Consider the following 17,053-nt stretch of genomic DNA (forward strand, 5'->3'; position numbering starts at 1 on the left):
ACACCGTACGAGAGCTCCACGCTGAGCTGGGTGGGCGGGCGTCCCCTTGGTCCCCTCACTCACGCTCTCTGGAAACAGACGTCACCTAGACGGCTACTTTGACCAGCAGCTGTCTCTGGACCCTCCAGGGAGCGTGCCCAGCCCTGGGAGGAGGCAGACGACCCCCGCAGCCCTCACTGCGCAAGGAGGAAACTGAGGCAGCCTCCTCATGCTGGTGGGTTATCAGAGACCCATGCTTGAGGGGGCGTGAATAACAAGGCCACTACGGTCCCTCCAAATCCAGGCTGCTGTGGCTGATAGGACAGCCGACGTCATGTCCCCAGATTCCTCCTAACTAGTGGTGACCCCAACTCCTAGCCTGGCACTCAGAGCCCTGTGTGGTCTGGTCCAGACGCCCTCCCCAGCGTGCACCCCTCACCCCCATTCCAGCCTCCCTACAGCCTTTATCCCCCAGGGACCCCACCAAGCCCTCCCCCCTCAGAGCCCCTGCCTGCAGCGCCCCTCCCTGAAGCCCCCCATCCAAGAGGGACTCACCTCCAAGTCTGGGCTCAGAGGCCACAACCTTGGGCTTCTGTGCAACCACAGCTTTTGGGGTCAGATTGACCAGGGTTCAACCCACAGCGGGGCCACGTCACAGCCCTGCGACAGGCAAGCTTGTGTGGTGACTCTCAGGGCCTCAGTTTCCTCCACTGACAATGGGGTGAGTGGCTCTGACCATAGGAGGGGGTGTTGGGGACTAAAGCAGGGAGATGAAGGCACCCCAAGTGCTTGGACTCAGGAGGTCCCCTGGCTGTGGAGCCCAACACAGGACAAGGCGTCTGAAGTCTAGCGTGGGGCTCGGCGCTGTGAAGAGCAGTGATTCTGAGTCCCGCCCCGTTCACGGCTGGACTGGTCACTTAGACCTGAGTGACCTTGACTGCTGGGGCCGCTTCTCCCCTACAAAGTGGGGTGAAATCACTGAGAGCCCAGAGGGCTCCCTAGTAACAGTAAGTGCCCCCAACACTCGCCCATCGGGGTGGTGGGCCCCCTCCAGTCCCTCTTATACCAGCCAGGGCTGCAGCCAGGGAGGGACAGGCTGGACTTCACGTCCCAGGGTCCTGCCAGGAAGACAAGGGGACAGGCACAGAGGAAGAGGGGTGGAGTGGCCTGTCCTTTCTCTCCGGAGCAGGTGTCCACTGCTGTCTCCCGGTCCCCCTGACCCAGTGACGCACCGAGCTGAACCCTGGGAGGGAGTCTGGCGTTCAGGAAAGAGGGTTGGGGTATGTTCGTTCAGGAAAGAGGGTTGGGGTATGTTCGGTGACTCTCCTATCCCGAGACGGCAACCCACGGGGCCAGCCCCCTACGGCCTGCCTGGGTGGGGTGGGGGTGATCCCAAGGCTCAGAAGACGTGGGGTTCACAGAGCAGCTGGAGGGGCTGGGGACACGCCGGACCCGCTGCGTGGAGAGCCGCTGGTGCTGGGCATGCGCCCTGGGGCGGGGTCACGTGTAAGTGCTGGCGGCGGGGCGGGTGTGCGCGCCCAGCTGCGGATCCGAGACCTGGCTGCCCGGCAGCAGGAGGGCGGCCCACGCGCCTCGGAGTCAGTGCCCTCCACACCCACCCAGGATGGAGAGCCCCGACCGCGTCCACGCTGAGCTAGACTAACGCAGTTCCGTGACAGCCGCTCACAGGATAGCTGGGAAGCTAAGGCCCGGTGAGGCGGGACTGGCCGGGACACAGGAGGTGGGCGGAGTCCAGAGGAGCCGGGAGGGTTACCGCCCCCCAAGCCAGGGAGTTTGCTTTGGGATTTAGAGCCCCTATGACCTTGGGGGGACCCTGTCTACCCCCTCCCACGTAGGGTCCTTTCCTCTGGGCCTCCCCACACCTGACACAGGCGCGCACGTGCACACACACACACTCACACGCTGCCCAGCTTGATGGGAAGTGCACACACTGGGGAGGTGAGGGCCGGGGGGAGAAGAGGTTGTAGGCAGCTCTGTCAGGAAGCAACCCTCCAACTGGGCATGCGTGAGTGTCTGAACTGTGACCTTTTGACATCACAGGGCCCAAAATTGCACCCTTAGATCCTGCAAATGCTGCCATTTTTTGGAACATCAGTCCCCGTGAGGAAGCTTTGCAGAACCAATCACCTTCCCCCAGGCTCCCCACGCCTGCGGCCACCCAGCTTCTTCATCGCGTACTATTTCGAGTCCCCCGCCTTCGGGGAGGCGGATTTGAGACTCCTCTCTCCTGCTTGGTGCCTCTGAATACCTGAATAAACCCTTTCTCGAGTGCAGACCTCGGTGTCTTTGTGCCTTGTTTGGCTGTGGAGGGGACGGGTGCAGTCACGGACCCTGGGGCTGAGACCTCATGGGGGGTGGGGAGGAAGCGCTGGGAATGTTGGTGTTGAGGGTACTTGGGAGTGACCCGTCCGGCTGGAAGGTTCTGCCCTGGCCTTACCCCATCGCCGCCCATTCCTTGTTCTGGCCACGCCCAGCTGGAGGCTCCCCGCGCACAGCAGACATCGCTCCGCCCCCATCCGCCTACTGGCCCGCCCCCGCCCCGCCCACCCCGCCCCCCAGCTCCCGTAACTCACCCGAGCCGAGCAGCTTGACGTGCCGTCCAGGACCGAGGAGGGGGGCGCCCAGAATCTCCTGCCTGTTCGCTGTCCCTCCTGACATGGAGCCCCTTCTTCTCAGTCAGGAAAGCACAGCCGGGGCAGCTCAGCGCCCCAGGGAGCACCTTGAATGTGCTCCACCCAGGTGAAGTTCTCAGTTGAACCGCAGGACACTTTTGAGCTTGTGGGAGCAGAAGAGACCTTCACAATGCACAACGGGGGACTCACGGAAGGTGCCGGAAGGTCAGAGCATCAGGCAGGGGGCAATGGAGCAGGCCACAGCACCCAGAGGACACCCTAGGGTCCTCCAGCAGTTACCCCTCCGCTGACCATGTGCCAGCCTCCAGCCCACACATCCAGCACATTCAGCTTCTGGTGGGGGGGCTCTGCCTTGGTGATCTTGGAAGGGCATTACCACTCGAGCTTCAGTTTCCTCACCTATGAAATGGGAATAGCAGCCGACCTTACCTGGTGGCATGAAGACAAGTTCAATGACTTCGCACTTGGAGAGGCCCTGTACATCCTACGAGCTCAACAGCACAGGAAGAGGAATGGACCAGGATCCTTGATCCCTCCCTGGCTGAAAGAAGGCCCTGGGGCCGTTGGGAGGGTTGGTCTCAGCTGGAAATTATGAAGCTCAGATGATTGCACTGGTGATGATAAGAACCCCCATTTCTGAGCTGCAGCTATGTGCCTGGCACCATGCCAGGTTTTTGGAACTGCTTCTCATCTATGAGAAAGATGCTGCTGTTGTCCCATTGTACAGATGAGGAAACTGAGGCCCCCACATGGAAGCAACTTGCCCAGGACCCAAATCTGGATGACTCTCGATGTGGCAATAATCCCTTCCCACCCAGAACCCAGGTCTGTTGTCCACACGGATTCAAACAGCATGGAAATACGGAAGAGAGAATTTGAAGAAGGCTACAGTTCAGTGTACTGGAGGGGGTTTATGCTGATTCGTTTAAAGCCATGGTAATTTAAAAAGAATAATTGCTGGACTTCCCTCGTGGCGCAGTGGTTAGGAATCCGCCTGCTAATGCAGGGGACACGGGTTTGAGCCCTGGTCCGGGAAGATCCCACATGCTGCGGAGCAACTAAGCCCGTGCGCCACAACTACTGAAGCCCGCGCGCCGAGAGCCCGTGCTCCGCAACAAGAGAAGCCACCGCATTGAGAAGCCCGCACACCGCAACGAAGAGGAGCCCACGCTCGCCGCAACTAGGGAAAGCCCACGCGCAGCAACCAAGACCCAACGCCGCCAAAAATAAATAAATAAATAAATAAATGTATATTTAAAAAATAATTGCTAAGTTTTTTCACCAGGGATGGTAGATGGATGGTGAATGATGGATCCAAGTCTGTGAGAATTTTACACGACTGCATGTTTGCGGGAAGTGGCCAGGAATCACCCACCAAAGTCATCATCCGAGGCAAGACTCTCCTCCAGAAAACACCATTGATCACCACCACCCAAACCACCCTGTGCCCACTGGTGCCCGTGGAAGCCAAGATGCCATCTGATGAGCGGAGAGATGGGGTGGGGAGTGCCTGCCAGGGAGGACAGGGCAGCCCAGTCTGGCCGCCTCGGGATGGAGGGAGCCTCATCTTTGGGTGCCCCCGCATTTGGCCCAAGGAACAGAAGACACACGTCAGAGCCCGCCAGAGTGCAGGTGTGAACACACAGGACAGTCCCTGCCTCGGGCACAGGCCATGAACTGTGGCTCCAGTCCAATCCCAGTGCCAGCATGGGCTTGACGGCGGCAGCCTTGGGCTGCGGACCCCAACCTAGAAACGCCCACCCAGACTGCAGGTGGAGAAGGGCTGTCTGGAGGGTCAGTGGAGTCAGGCGTGCACCTCGGGGATGGGGTGGGCAGAGGCCCAGGGCTGATGGCAGCAGGGGCCCTCAGTGAGGTGACATCGGCAGGAAGAGCTCACGGTGACTGAGCTCTTAACAGGGCCGTGGTTCTCCCTGTGGGGTATCTCACTAAATCCTCCTGACAGCTCCACGGGGGAGGAGGGGTTATTGTCCCCATTTCACTGATGAGGAAACTGAGGCTTACAGAGACTTGACCCTTCTGTGCCCTACAGAGTGGCAGAGCCAGGATTTGAACCCAGTGCCTATTGGGCCCCACGGGGCCCGCCTGACACGGAGGCTAAGTCCAGATGCTGCAGGAGGGACCTTTGGGCTCTGAAGTTCCCTGAACCTTCGGTCCTGGTGCCCAGAGAGGAGCCTGGTCCTGCAGGGAAAGAGAACAGTCCAGGTACTGGGAGACCCCAAGTGCCCAGGACGGGTCCTTCCCCAGCCACCAAGCCCAGCCCCAGACAGGGGGGTGGCTCTGACCCCCAAACTCACAGGAAGCTCAAGGCCAGGAGGGTGTGGCCCCCAGGGAAGCCAGGACCCCTGAGCTCCAGGAGGCCACAGTGTGGGACGGGGGTCAGGAATGATCCAAGTCAGGGAGACGGGATTCTAACCACAGCTCAGCCTCTTTCTAGCTGGTGATCCAGGCAAGGCTCTGAGCCTCAGTTTCCCCATCTGTGAAATGGGGAAATCACTGGGCCTGCCTGATGAGTTGTTGGGAGAATTACCTGAGAGATGATGTGTGGGTCTCTTGCCCGGTACCTGGAATGTGTTAAGAGCCCCCTGCCAGGCTCACAGTGGTCCTTGAAGGCGCAGGGTACAGAAGTCCCTCCTCAGGTGCCCCTCCTGCAGCCCTGCCCCCAGGAATAGGCAGCATTATTTGATGAGGATCCAGGAGGACAGCACAGTGCAGGTGAAGGAAGCTCAGCACCACGCAGGGCTTGTGCTGTGACCCCCTCTGACCCCACCCTAAATAAAGGCTCATCTTGTGTGGACTCCTGCCTCTGTGGTTTCATTCACCCCCTCCTTCCCTCACTCAGCATATTACCTCGCCCCTACCACGTGCCAAGCTTCATCGGTGAGGACCACCCTCCATAGTGTGGGTGGACCACATCCAATCCGTTGAAGGCCTTTAAGAAAGCAGCCTGAGGTCCTCCTACGAATAGGGAATTCAGCTTCCAGAATGCCTTCAGACTCAAGCTGCCTTCAGACTCTTCTCGGTCTCCAGCCTGCCGGCCCACCAGCAGCTTTTAGACCTGCCAGCCTCCAAAATCACATGACCTAATTCCTTAACATGAATCTCTGTCTATAAATATGCCCATCCTACGGGCTCTGTTTGTCCAGAGAACCCAGATGAATGCACACTTTGTACTTACAGTGGCTCTAAAGGAAGAGAATCTAAAGGACAAGTTTACTGACTGGCTCTGGGGTTTCAGTTAATGGTTCCTGAATCTGATTAGATGGAAGTGCTCTGATGATTCTGTTTCCAGTAGTGAAGAAACTCTGATAGTCCAAGGGGTGATGGGCGAGCAAAATGTGCAAAACAGCAGCACTGGGGCCTCAACTCAATCAAATCTGTATGAGGCAAAGTTCTGGGTGATCGTGCCTTTGACCCTATGGGGCATTTCTGTCAAACTTAACAAGTATAATGAGGTTGGCTGGTGGCTCCTAGCCACGCTGGACAAAGTGGAGAAGAAGAGATGAGATCGGGGATCTGAGTTCCCAGTTCACACGCTGCGTAAGTGACCTACGAGTGTCTGTGTTTGCATGGCCCTGCTGACACCTTGACTTCAGGCTTTAGCCTTCAGAACTGTGAGAGAAACAAATTTCTGTCTTTGTAGCACTTTGTTATGGCAGCCCAAGGAAACTGATGCAATCCAAATATTTGGAATGCTGTAACTGGCAAACAGGGATAGTTCTGGTCCTTTTAATTGTGATATAATTTACATACAATCAACACATCAAATATGTTTGGCAATTGCAACACACCCTTTAATCACCTATAACAGGATGAAAAACATTTCTATCAGCCCCCAAACTTCCCTTCTGCCCATTTTCCAGACAATTACTGCCACCTCCCTCAGGGGCAGCCACTGTCGGATACAAATCACCACAGAGTGGTGTGCCATGTCCATGCGCAGGCAAAACCACTCTAGTTTTTCACTGCCCATGAAAAGTGTTTGAATGATGCATCAGTACGCCAGAAAAGAAGGTCAACAAATTTCCCAGAGTTGAAATTGTGCTGCTCACTTCATTCTTACTACAAAACTACATATCTAGAAACAAATGACTAAAGAATAACAACGAGAAACAAAACTCACTACCTCAACTTATAAATTTTTAAAAGACTTTTAAATAACTCTGACTTAAAGAGAAGATGAAAGCAGACTATTTCAAAATGAGTGACAATGTAGACCCTGGCTATAAAGGTCCAAGGGACACAATTTATGCTCTACTCAAAGGGAAAGTTGAAGCCATATGCTTTTCTTAGAAACAAATAGCATTCGAAATAAGTGACTCTGTTAACCAAGTACCTTATTCAAGAATGTTAGAAAAAAATAAAATTAAAGTTAAATTAAAGGAACAAATAAGCATAAAAGTTGAAACTACCATTTAAAAAGTAAAAAACAGCAGGCCAGATGCTTCTTTAAAAAAAATAAAATAGGGCTTCCCTGGTGGCGCAGTGGTTGAGAATCTGCCTGCTAATGCAGGGGACACGGGTTCGAGCCCTGGTCTGGGAAGATCCCACATGCCGCGGAGCAGCTAGGCCCGTGCGCCACAGCTACTGTGCCTGCGCGTCTGGAGCCTGTACTCCGCAACGGGAGAGGTCGCGATAGTGAGAGGCCCGCGCACCGCGATGAAGAGTGGCCCCCACTTGCCGCAACTGGAGAAAGCCCTCGCACAGAAACAAAGAGCCAACGCAGCAAAAATAAATTAATTAATTAAAAAAAGAAAAGCAAACATTTTAAAAAATAATAAAATAAAATAAAATAAAACAGATAATCTCTGGCCTTGTATAAAAAGATCAGAAAAAAGCAGAGAGAAAGCACAAATTAACAGCAAGAAATAAGAAGATATGATTTTCTATATAGAGATGTAACATTATTTTAAAACTGCAATGCTGTTCTTCTTGTCAATAAATTTGAAAATCAATATGAAATGGAAGGTTATCCAAGAGATCAAAATTGACTCAAGAAGTGGAAAACTTGAATAAATGACAATAGAAGGAACTCTATGTAACATAGAAGGAAATAGAAAACCTCATCAAATATTTACTGTCATACCTTATACTAGATTCACAGGGTTTATAAGCAAATACAAAGTCCAAGATTATTCAAATATCCCAGAGCATAAAAAGTAATGAAGAGTTCTAAATTCAATCTACTAGACTATCTAGACCACAATGCCAAACTCTACTGAGGAGATTCAAAAAAGAAACCATAGATCAATCTTACTGGTGAATATGACATAAATAATAAATCAGTATGCTAAAATAATATACCACAACCAAGTAGGATTTACTTCAGGTTTGTGAGGATAATTAAACTCAGAAATAATTACTGCAACTCAGTAATTAATAACTATATTATATATTATATAATTATATTATATTAATAATATGAGAGGGCTTCCCTGGTGGCGTAGTGGTTGAGAGTCCGCCTGCCGATGCAGGGGACATGGGTTCGTGCCCCGGTCCGGGAGGATCCTACATGCCGTGGAGCGGCTGGGCCCGTGAGCCATGGCCGCTGAGCCTGCGCGTCCAGAGCCTGTGCTCCGCAAAGGGAGAGGCCACAGCAGTGAGAGGCCTGCGTAACGCAAAAAAATAAATAAATAAAATAATAATAATAATATGAGAGAAATTATGTGATTATCACAGTAGATTACAAAACAACTTGCCAAAACTCAAAATCCATTACTGAGCTGAGGAAAAAAACCCTACAGTTCTCATTAAGCAAGACTAGAAGGAATACTAAATTTAACAAAAAATTATCGTGAAGCAACAACAAACACTGGTTCCTATGGTGAATCACCAGTAACATCCCAGTTAAAGTAAGAAATATGAGAAGGATGCTTCCCCCCTGCCCCCCAGCAGGGAAGTACCAGAATTTCCCCATGGCAAAGTCTTGCGGGTGACAGTCTGGTCACGAAAGCAGTCTGGGGAGCTTATGTTGAATCACAGTTTTATTTAAGACCAAGGAAATGTACATTTTCCACATCAGAGAATGGGAGACCCTCAGGACACTGTGCTTCAAGGTATGAGAATAATGGAAAGAAAGAGGGAAAAAGAAACTACACTGAAAAGGAAGGAAAGGGTGAAGCTCGGATTTTTTTTTAAATCTCAAGAGATGATTTTTTCATCAAGCTATTTTTGAAAAAAGAATCTTGGGTGCTCTATTCCGTGACTTCTTCCATGCTTGAGAAGCGACAGACAGGCACACAGGGAGGACATCATATGAGGATGAAGGCAAAGGTGGAGGTGAACATCTACCATCCGAGGAACCCCAAAGATCGCCAGCAAAGCACCAGAAGCAAGGGGAGAGGGATGGAACAGAACCTTCTTGACGGCCTCAGAGGGAACCAGCCCACCTTGATCTCAGACTTCCGGCCTCCAAGATTATGAGACGACGCACTGCTGTTGTTTAAGCAACAACAAAGCAGAGAGGGGCACTTGAAGGATGGGGAGTCTTCCTTCTAACAGTCACTGTTCAGCATTGCTCTGGAGATCCTGCAAGAACTGGGAAAAGGAAAAAAGGAGGAGCAGAAGAAAAATAAAGACTTGTGGGGAGTAAAATAAAGAATAATAGCAAGTATAATGGTAACTTAGAGGTAAGTAGACTTCGTGTGAATAAAATTAGGCTTATACACAGACGCACACCTGAATCAACAGGTCAAGGACGATGAATAAATAGATAAATCTGTGTATTACCAACTGGCTAGCATAAGATGTCACCAAAAGTAAACATATGGCTCTTTGCATAATTTTGATTTCAGAGGCACACTGTTGTGTGTACACACCTGAAAGGAAACCAACTAGCATGAGGGTTAGGGTTAGGGTTAATGATGCCAAACAAGCACAGGTCATATCCTTGGACTAAAAAATAATAAATCCAGAAATGAGCAAGTAAAGGATTGTACAACAAAGAAACCAAACTAACCATACCCCAAAAATGGGGAAAAAATTACTCTTCTAAATACCTTTGGGTCAAAGAGGAAATAAAACCAGGCTGGTCAGAAATGAGTGGTGATGTGTGCACACTGGACACAAAAGCTTGAGGGGTGGCCCAGGACCCCAAGCCCCTTCCCCACGATATGACGACATAGTCACCCCACAGGAGATGCTTCTGCCTAAGGAGGTCTTGAAGGAGGCAACACCGTGGGACCGCCCAGAGAGGGTACGGACCACCTGGGTGGATGTCCTGTGCAGAAATGTGCATGGAATCCAAGGAGGAGTGGTTCGGGGGCTGCATAAATCCAAACATTCATACCGGAACATTCTGGGGAACAGATGACCTGTGGACACATTTCTACCAACTTGTCAGCATTGCCGAATGGAGGGAACCAAGAACAGGGAACAAGAAGCAGCTCACTCACCAGGTGCCCTAAATTAGCTGGTCTGGGATCACCTACATCCAGACGGTGTGGCCTGGTCTCCCTGTTTACCATGACCCTGAGAGCCGGAGAGGTGTCAGAGGGGAATGAAAAGAGAAAGTCAACAGGACTCTTAGGAAGAAATAAATAAAAGTATTATTACTTTTATTATTATTAACCACTGATGTGATTATCAGTGGTTAGAAATTTCAAGAGAATCAATTAGAAAAAAGCCAGCTAAGACTTACAAAAGATTTTAATAATATAACCAGATGCATGATATAGACACTGGATAATAATAAGTAGCTTTCTCATAAACTATATGCCAGCAATAACTAATTAGCAAGTGTGATAGCAGTGACCAGCAAACTATGGCCTGTGGGCCAAATCTATCCCACTGCCTGTTTTTAGAAATAAATTTTTATTTGAACACAGCTGCACTCATTTGTTCATGTACTACTTAACGGCTGCTTTCGCACTATAGTGGCAGAGTTAAATAGTTATGACAGGGACTGCATGACCCATAAACCCTAAAACATTCACTATTTGGCCCTTTGCAGAAAAAGTTGACTGACCCCTGGTAATAGGAATAAAACATACATTCACAATAGCCATAAAAACCATTAAATGCCTAGAAATGAACTTACTAACCATGGGCGCTGTATATCAAAGAAAATTAGGAGGTTCTGCTTTCAGTAGTGGACAAGTAGCTTATAGAAGACTCACCCTCTTGCATATGACAACTGTAAACTTTGGCCAAAGTATACATTTTTTCACAAAACTACCTGAAGCCTCTAGAAAGTGACAAAAGGTGAAGATTTGGAAGGGAGTCTTCACTTGGAAGAAGAGGTCAGCACTAGGAGAGATTCCTTTTACGTACAGTTGTTAGCCCGAGGCCACATGCCCATCAGCAACAGCTAAAACTCAGTAAAGAAAAAGATTCACTTCTTACTGGTTTGAAGAACAAGGGGACAAGCTTGGGGTAATCACAGAAGCTGGAAACTGCAGGGGGAAATACCAGAAATGAGACAGCCAGAGAGAAGGAGCCCTGAATCCTGTGTATAAACTCAGACCAAGTCTTTGGCTGATCTGTAAACTACTCACGTGTGGGGTAGACTTCAAGCCACCAAGCTGACCCTAAAAGAATAACAGAGACTTGAGCTGCGGCCCACCACAGACGAGAGAGAGCTTGAAATTTGAAGCCACCTAATTTGCCTCCTAAAACAAAAGAATTAAACTTTTCCTAAAGAATCTAACAGAATATGTCGCCACAATGAATCATCACAATGTCTAGGAGACAATGAAGAATGAGTAGACGGAGGAAGAAACAGGAGACGTGTTTCCCTGAGTTGGATGAATGGAGGCATGAATAGGCAGGTGAATGGTACGTGAGTGGTTCAGTCATAACACAGAGCAGAATATTAGTGGTAGAATCTACGCGATAGGTATGTGAATATTCACTGTGCAATTCCTTTAAATTTTTTGTATGCTTTAAATTTTTCAAAATAAAATGTTGAGAAAAACAGATTTTAAAAATATTTAAGTCTTTGAAGATTTTTAAATCTTTAAGTCTTTTACATCTTTAAGTCTTTAAGTGGTTAAGTCTTAAAGACTTAAGTCTTTAAGTCTTTAAAAAACAAAAAAACAGAAGGCTCCTTTGTGCAATTTCACAAAAGAGTTTAAAAGTTAGATGGAAATGCAACAGGCCAAGAGCAGTCAAGATACTCTTGAGAAACCATGTGGGAAGACTTACCCAACCAGATACGAAGATTTATTTATAAACCTAGAGTAACTAAGATGATGTGTTATTGCCATAAGGATAGACAAACAGACCAATGGAACACAGACTAGAGAACCCCAAAATAAACCTAGGCACATAGGGACACTTGATACTATGTGACTGATGATATTGCAAATCACTAGGGGAAAGAATTTTTCAATAAGTTTTCAAGCACATTTTCAATAAATGGTGCTCAGATAATGGTTATCCAGAGGAAGAAAAGTTAAAATGGGCCCTTACATTAAAACCACACACAAGTCAATTTCAGTAGATTAGAGACCTAAGTGTGAGGCAAAAACATAAGGCTTTTGGAGGATAACATAGGAGGCTATCTTCATGATTTCAAAGCAGGGGATGATTTCTTAAATTTACTTACATTAAAAGAGTTGAAATGGCAACATAAAAACTGGAAGAAGCTATTTTTAATATGTGTCTGATAAAGGTACTAGCATCCAAAATATGTAAGAGACACCCACAAATCAATAAGAAAAAGACAAACAATCCAAAGCAACAAGCTACCAACACAAGTAAACCAAACCTAGGAAGTACTCTCAGGCCGGGCCTCTCCTGCTATCTCACGACATGGTAAAATAGGCTTTTAAGAGTTCCTTAAACTTAGGGAATTCCCTGGTGGTCCAGTGGTTAGGACTCAGCGCTTTCACTGTCGAGATCCCAGGTTCAATCCCTGGTCAGTGAACTAAGATCCCACAAGCTGGGCTGCACAGCTAAAAAAAAAAAAAAAGAGTTCCTTAAATTTAAGTGTGAATAGTTTTGAGAGTCTCTGGGCATTAGACACTGAGGTATGTACTTGGCCTCTGCCGTCAGGAGCTCACATGTAATGGGCAAGGCCAATGGGTAATGTAGGCAGAATGGCAGACATAGCCAAAGAATACACTTAGTACTTTATGGAAATGCAGAGGGAAGAGCAATTCACTTCAACCACAGGAAGAAGAGAGAACCAAAGAAAGCTTCCTAAGAAGGTGACCTTGTAGAGACCTTGAAGGATCAGTCACATTTAAAGAGAATGCAGGATTAGGAGGGAATGAAAACCCAGAGCTGGGTTTGTTTAATGGGTGATGGAAGACCCTCCAGAGGAGGAAACAAAGAGATGGCCTCATCCACGTCATCAAATCTTTGGCCAATCCCTTATCAAGACAGCAGAACCACTGACATGCACTACAGCCTGATAACGTGGGCTCTTGGGAAGTATGTTCTCATTGGTTCCGAATCTCTGCGTGGTTCTTGGGCACAGCCACGTATCGAAGTTTCCTGAGTAAAGGTGGTCTCCGCAGCAGCCGCTCATCCCACAGGTACTCGGGGGACAGCACCTTGCTGGGCTTGTGGTACAGCAGGTACCTGTTCAGGTGGCTCTCATCGTGCCACACGGCCTCGATGCCGTTGGCCTGGTCGGCCATCATCGCCTGGTGACAGGCCATGGTGAGCCGGTAAACCTCAGGGACCGACCCCCCAAAAAAGCCTCCTGCATAGTAAAAATCACCCTCATCTCTCGGAATGTAGGCCTGAGACAAGGGCCGGCGTTCATAGGTGAAGGACTGGCGATCACCTGCGTAGAAACCAGGATGGAGGGTCCCGAAGAGCGGTGCCAGGATCTCCACGCCCACGTGGTCGCTGAACTTCATGTCCACGTCCAAGCACACCAGGTAATGGACCTCGTGGAGGAAGCGCTGCTGGGAGAAGTTGCTGATCATCTCCATCCGGTGCATGGATATGTCCTGCCAGCGTTTGTAGTTTCGGACCTCGAGGACCACCACCTGCCTCCCTTCCTGGAGGGGGATCTGGGGCACATCCGCCGGCCGGTCAGTGAAGACGTAGTAGTTGACCTTGTGTCCCACCATGAAGTACTTCTCGGCCGTCTCCAGGAAGAGCTTCAGGAAGACCACGTATCTAAAACCAACAAGCCCCCCCAGGAAAGAGAGGGTGGGCGTTAACAGAATCACACAGCAGCAAAATAATAGATTTTTAGACAAAAACAGTTTGTAAAACTTTAGCCATACCTTGAGGACATTATGCTAAGTGAAATAAGCCAACCACAAAAAGTCAAGTACTATATGATTTTACTTGTATGAGGTACCTAGAATAGGCAAATTCACAGACCCAGAAATAGAATGGTGGTTGCCAGAGATTGGGGGAGGGGGAATGGGGAGTTAGTGTTTAATAGGCGTAAAGTCTCAGTTTTGCAAGATGGGAACAGTTCTGGAGAGGGACAGTGATGATGGTTGCACAACAACTTGACTACGTAACACTACTGAACTGTATACTTAAAAATAGGTTAGATGGTAAATTTTATGTTATGTGCATTTTACCACCATTAGAAATCAAAAAAATAGGGGCTTCCCAGGTGGCACAGTGGTTGAGAGTCCGCCTGCCGATGCAGGGGACACGGGTTCGTGCCCCAGTCCGGGAAGATCCCACATGCCGCGGAGCGGCTGGGCCCGTGAGCCATGGCCACTGAGCCTGCGCGTCCAGAGCCTGTGCTCTGCAACGGGAGAGGCCACAGCAGTGAGAGGCCCGCGTGCTGCAATAAATAAATAAATTAATTAATTAATTAAATAAAAGTAAAAACCATAGGCATTCTACGAGCTAAAGACAATGTACCCTGACCGGATATAAAAGGAGGGATTCCGATTGCTTGGTGTTGAGCAAATACTCTCAACCATAAAATATTTTATTAATCCACAAGTTTGGCAAAAATTCAAATGATAGATAGTATCCAAATGATGGGTATCTCCCAGCTCAGGACCCTCCAATGGCTTCTTGTCTTTTTTTTTTTAATTCAGGTATAGTTGATTTACAATACTATATTAGTTTCAGGTGTACATCATAGTCATTCAAAATTTTCATAGATTATATTCCATTTAAAGTTATTATAAAATATTGGCTATATTCCCTGTGGTGTACAATATAAATAAAACAAATGAATATAACAAAACAGAAACAGACTCATAGATATAAAGAACAAACTAGTGGTTACCAGTGGGGATACTAGTGGAGGAGGGACAAGACTGAGGTAGGGGACTAAAAGGTACAAACTACTATGCATAAAATAAACGGCTTCTTGTTTTAACAAAAAAACAAAGCAATTCAAGATCCTACAGTGGGACTTCCCTGGTGGTTAAGAATCCGCCTGCTAATGCAGGGGAAAAGGGGTTCGATCCTTAGTCTAGGAAGACCCCACATGCTGCAGAGCAACTAAGCCCGTGTGCTGCAACTACTGAGCCTGCACTCTAGAGCTTGCGAGCCACAACTACTGAAGCCCGCACGCCACAACTACTGAAGCCCGCGCGCCTAGAGCCCATGCTGCGCAACAAGAGAAGCCACTGCAATGAGAAGCCCATGCACAGCAATGAAGACCCAACTCAGCCAAAAATTAATTAATTAATTAATTAATTTTAAAAAATAAACTTAAAAAAAAGATCCTATAGTGGTCTATCAGGCCCTACAAGATCTGCTCTGACCTTGTCTACTTCTCCTCTGGCCTCCATCCTCTGTCCTGGGCAGGCCAGCTCCTAGATATTCCTGACACATGCCATGCATACTCCTCCAGGCCTTTGCATTTTTTTCTGCCTGGAATCCATTCCCTGCAATGCTCACCCCTATAGTAGCATTCCATCCTCTGACTAATGCCCAGAACTGGACATGCCTTATACCTCTTCCAGCTGGTACTTACATGGATGCATCCAAATGTAAAACTCCAGCAGCCTGTTCACTTGAACATGTACATTTGACTATGTGCAAATTATAACAATAAAAAAGAGCAAATAAATATGAAAACAAATCGCTCTCTATCCCCTTGCCCAAACTTAATTATTTTTAAAGCTCATATCATCATCTGACATATTTTGTATTTGTGTTTCACTTATTCTTTTGTCTTTTTCCACTAGAATATATCTCCACGAGAGCAGGACCTTTAACTATTTTGTTCACTGCCTTACAATTAAAAAACAATTAAAAAACAATTAAAATGTGTGCACTTCATCATATGTACATTTTACCTAGAAAAAAGAAAAACTGTAAACACATATTGAACTCTAATTAATGATATGCACAGAGAAGTATTAGGGGGCAGTGGTGCTGATGTCTGAAATTTACTTTCACGTATATCAAAATGGACAGATGGATGGACAAAAGAATGGACAGATAAATAGATTAGTGATAAAGCAAGTAAAATAATATATTTATTGTGAAGCCTATGGGACTTATGATATACCATAAAAAGAAATAATATATTCCTTATGGGAATCCCAGAAGAAGAGAAAGAATAAGGGACAGAAAATATATTTAAAGTAATAATGGTTGAAAACTTCCCAAACAAGAGACCTGGACATCCAGATTCATGAGCCCCAAAGGACACCAAAAAGGTTGAACCTGAAAAGGACTACACTGAGACACACTATAATCAAATTGTAAAAAGTCAAAGATGAAGAGAGGATTTTGAAAGCAGCAAGAGAAAAGTGAGTCATCACATACCAGGGAACCCCCAAAAGACTACAGGTAGATTGCTTAAGAAACTTTGCAGGCCGGGAGAAAGTGGGATGAATTATTTTAAAAATGGAAAGAAAAGGCCGTCAACCAAGAACACTACACCCAGCAAAACTCTCCTTCAGGAATGAAGGAGAGATAAATACCTTCCCAAACAAACAAAAGCTGAGGGAGTTTATCACCACTAGACCTGCCTTAAAAGAAATGGTAAAGGGCATTCCACGCTTCAAGCAGAAAGAAAAGGATGTCAGTTGATATCATAAAAACATATTCATATATGTGTAAAATTCACTGATAATAGTAAATATATAAAGTCAGATTCTGGTGTGTAATTCACTTATAATTCTAGTTGAAAAGTTGAAAAACAAACGTATTTAAAAAACATAACTACAATGCATTTTAATATATACACAATATAAAATATGTAAACGGTAACATCAATAACCTAAAATGTGAGAAGGGAGAAGTAAAAATATAAGATTTACGTATGCTATCAAAGTTAAGTCATTATCAGCTTAAAATAGGTTGTTATAAATATATTTTATGTAAGTCTCATAATAATGACAAAAGAAAAACCTGTAGTAGATACATAAAATATATGATAAAAGAGTCAAAGCCACCACCACAAAAATTCATTGAGTCACAAAAGAAGAGAGCAAGATAAAAGGTAAGGAACAAAGGATCAGCAAAACAGTTAGAAAACAATGAACAAAATGGCAAAAGTAAGTCCT

General features: G+C 47.2%; 1 protein-coding gene across 1 annotated transcript in view; it reads right to left on the bottom strand.

The window, feature by feature from the left end:
• Positions 1 to 13,036: 13,036 nt before the first annotated feature.
• ABO (ABO, alpha 1-3-N-acetylgalactosaminyltransferase and alpha 1-3-galactosyltransferase) overlaps positions 13,037 to 17,053 on the bottom strand; it is a gene marked incomplete at both ends in the record, with an annotated part of 29,854 nt that continues 25,837 nt past the window's right edge. The window contains one exon of the mRNA XM_082617150.1: positions 13,037 to 13,727. Within this exon, the coding sequence (XP_082473276.1) occupies positions 13,037 to 13,727 (691 nt within the window). The remainder of the gene's footprint in view (positions 13,728 to 17,053) is intronic.

The sequence above is a fragment of the Mesoplodon mirus genome (genome assembly GCF_964341445.2).
Source record: "Mesoplodon mirus genome assembly, chromosome: 1".
NCBI lineage: Eukaryota > Metazoa > Chordata > Mammalia > Artiodactyla > Ziphiidae > Mesoplodon > Mesoplodon mirus.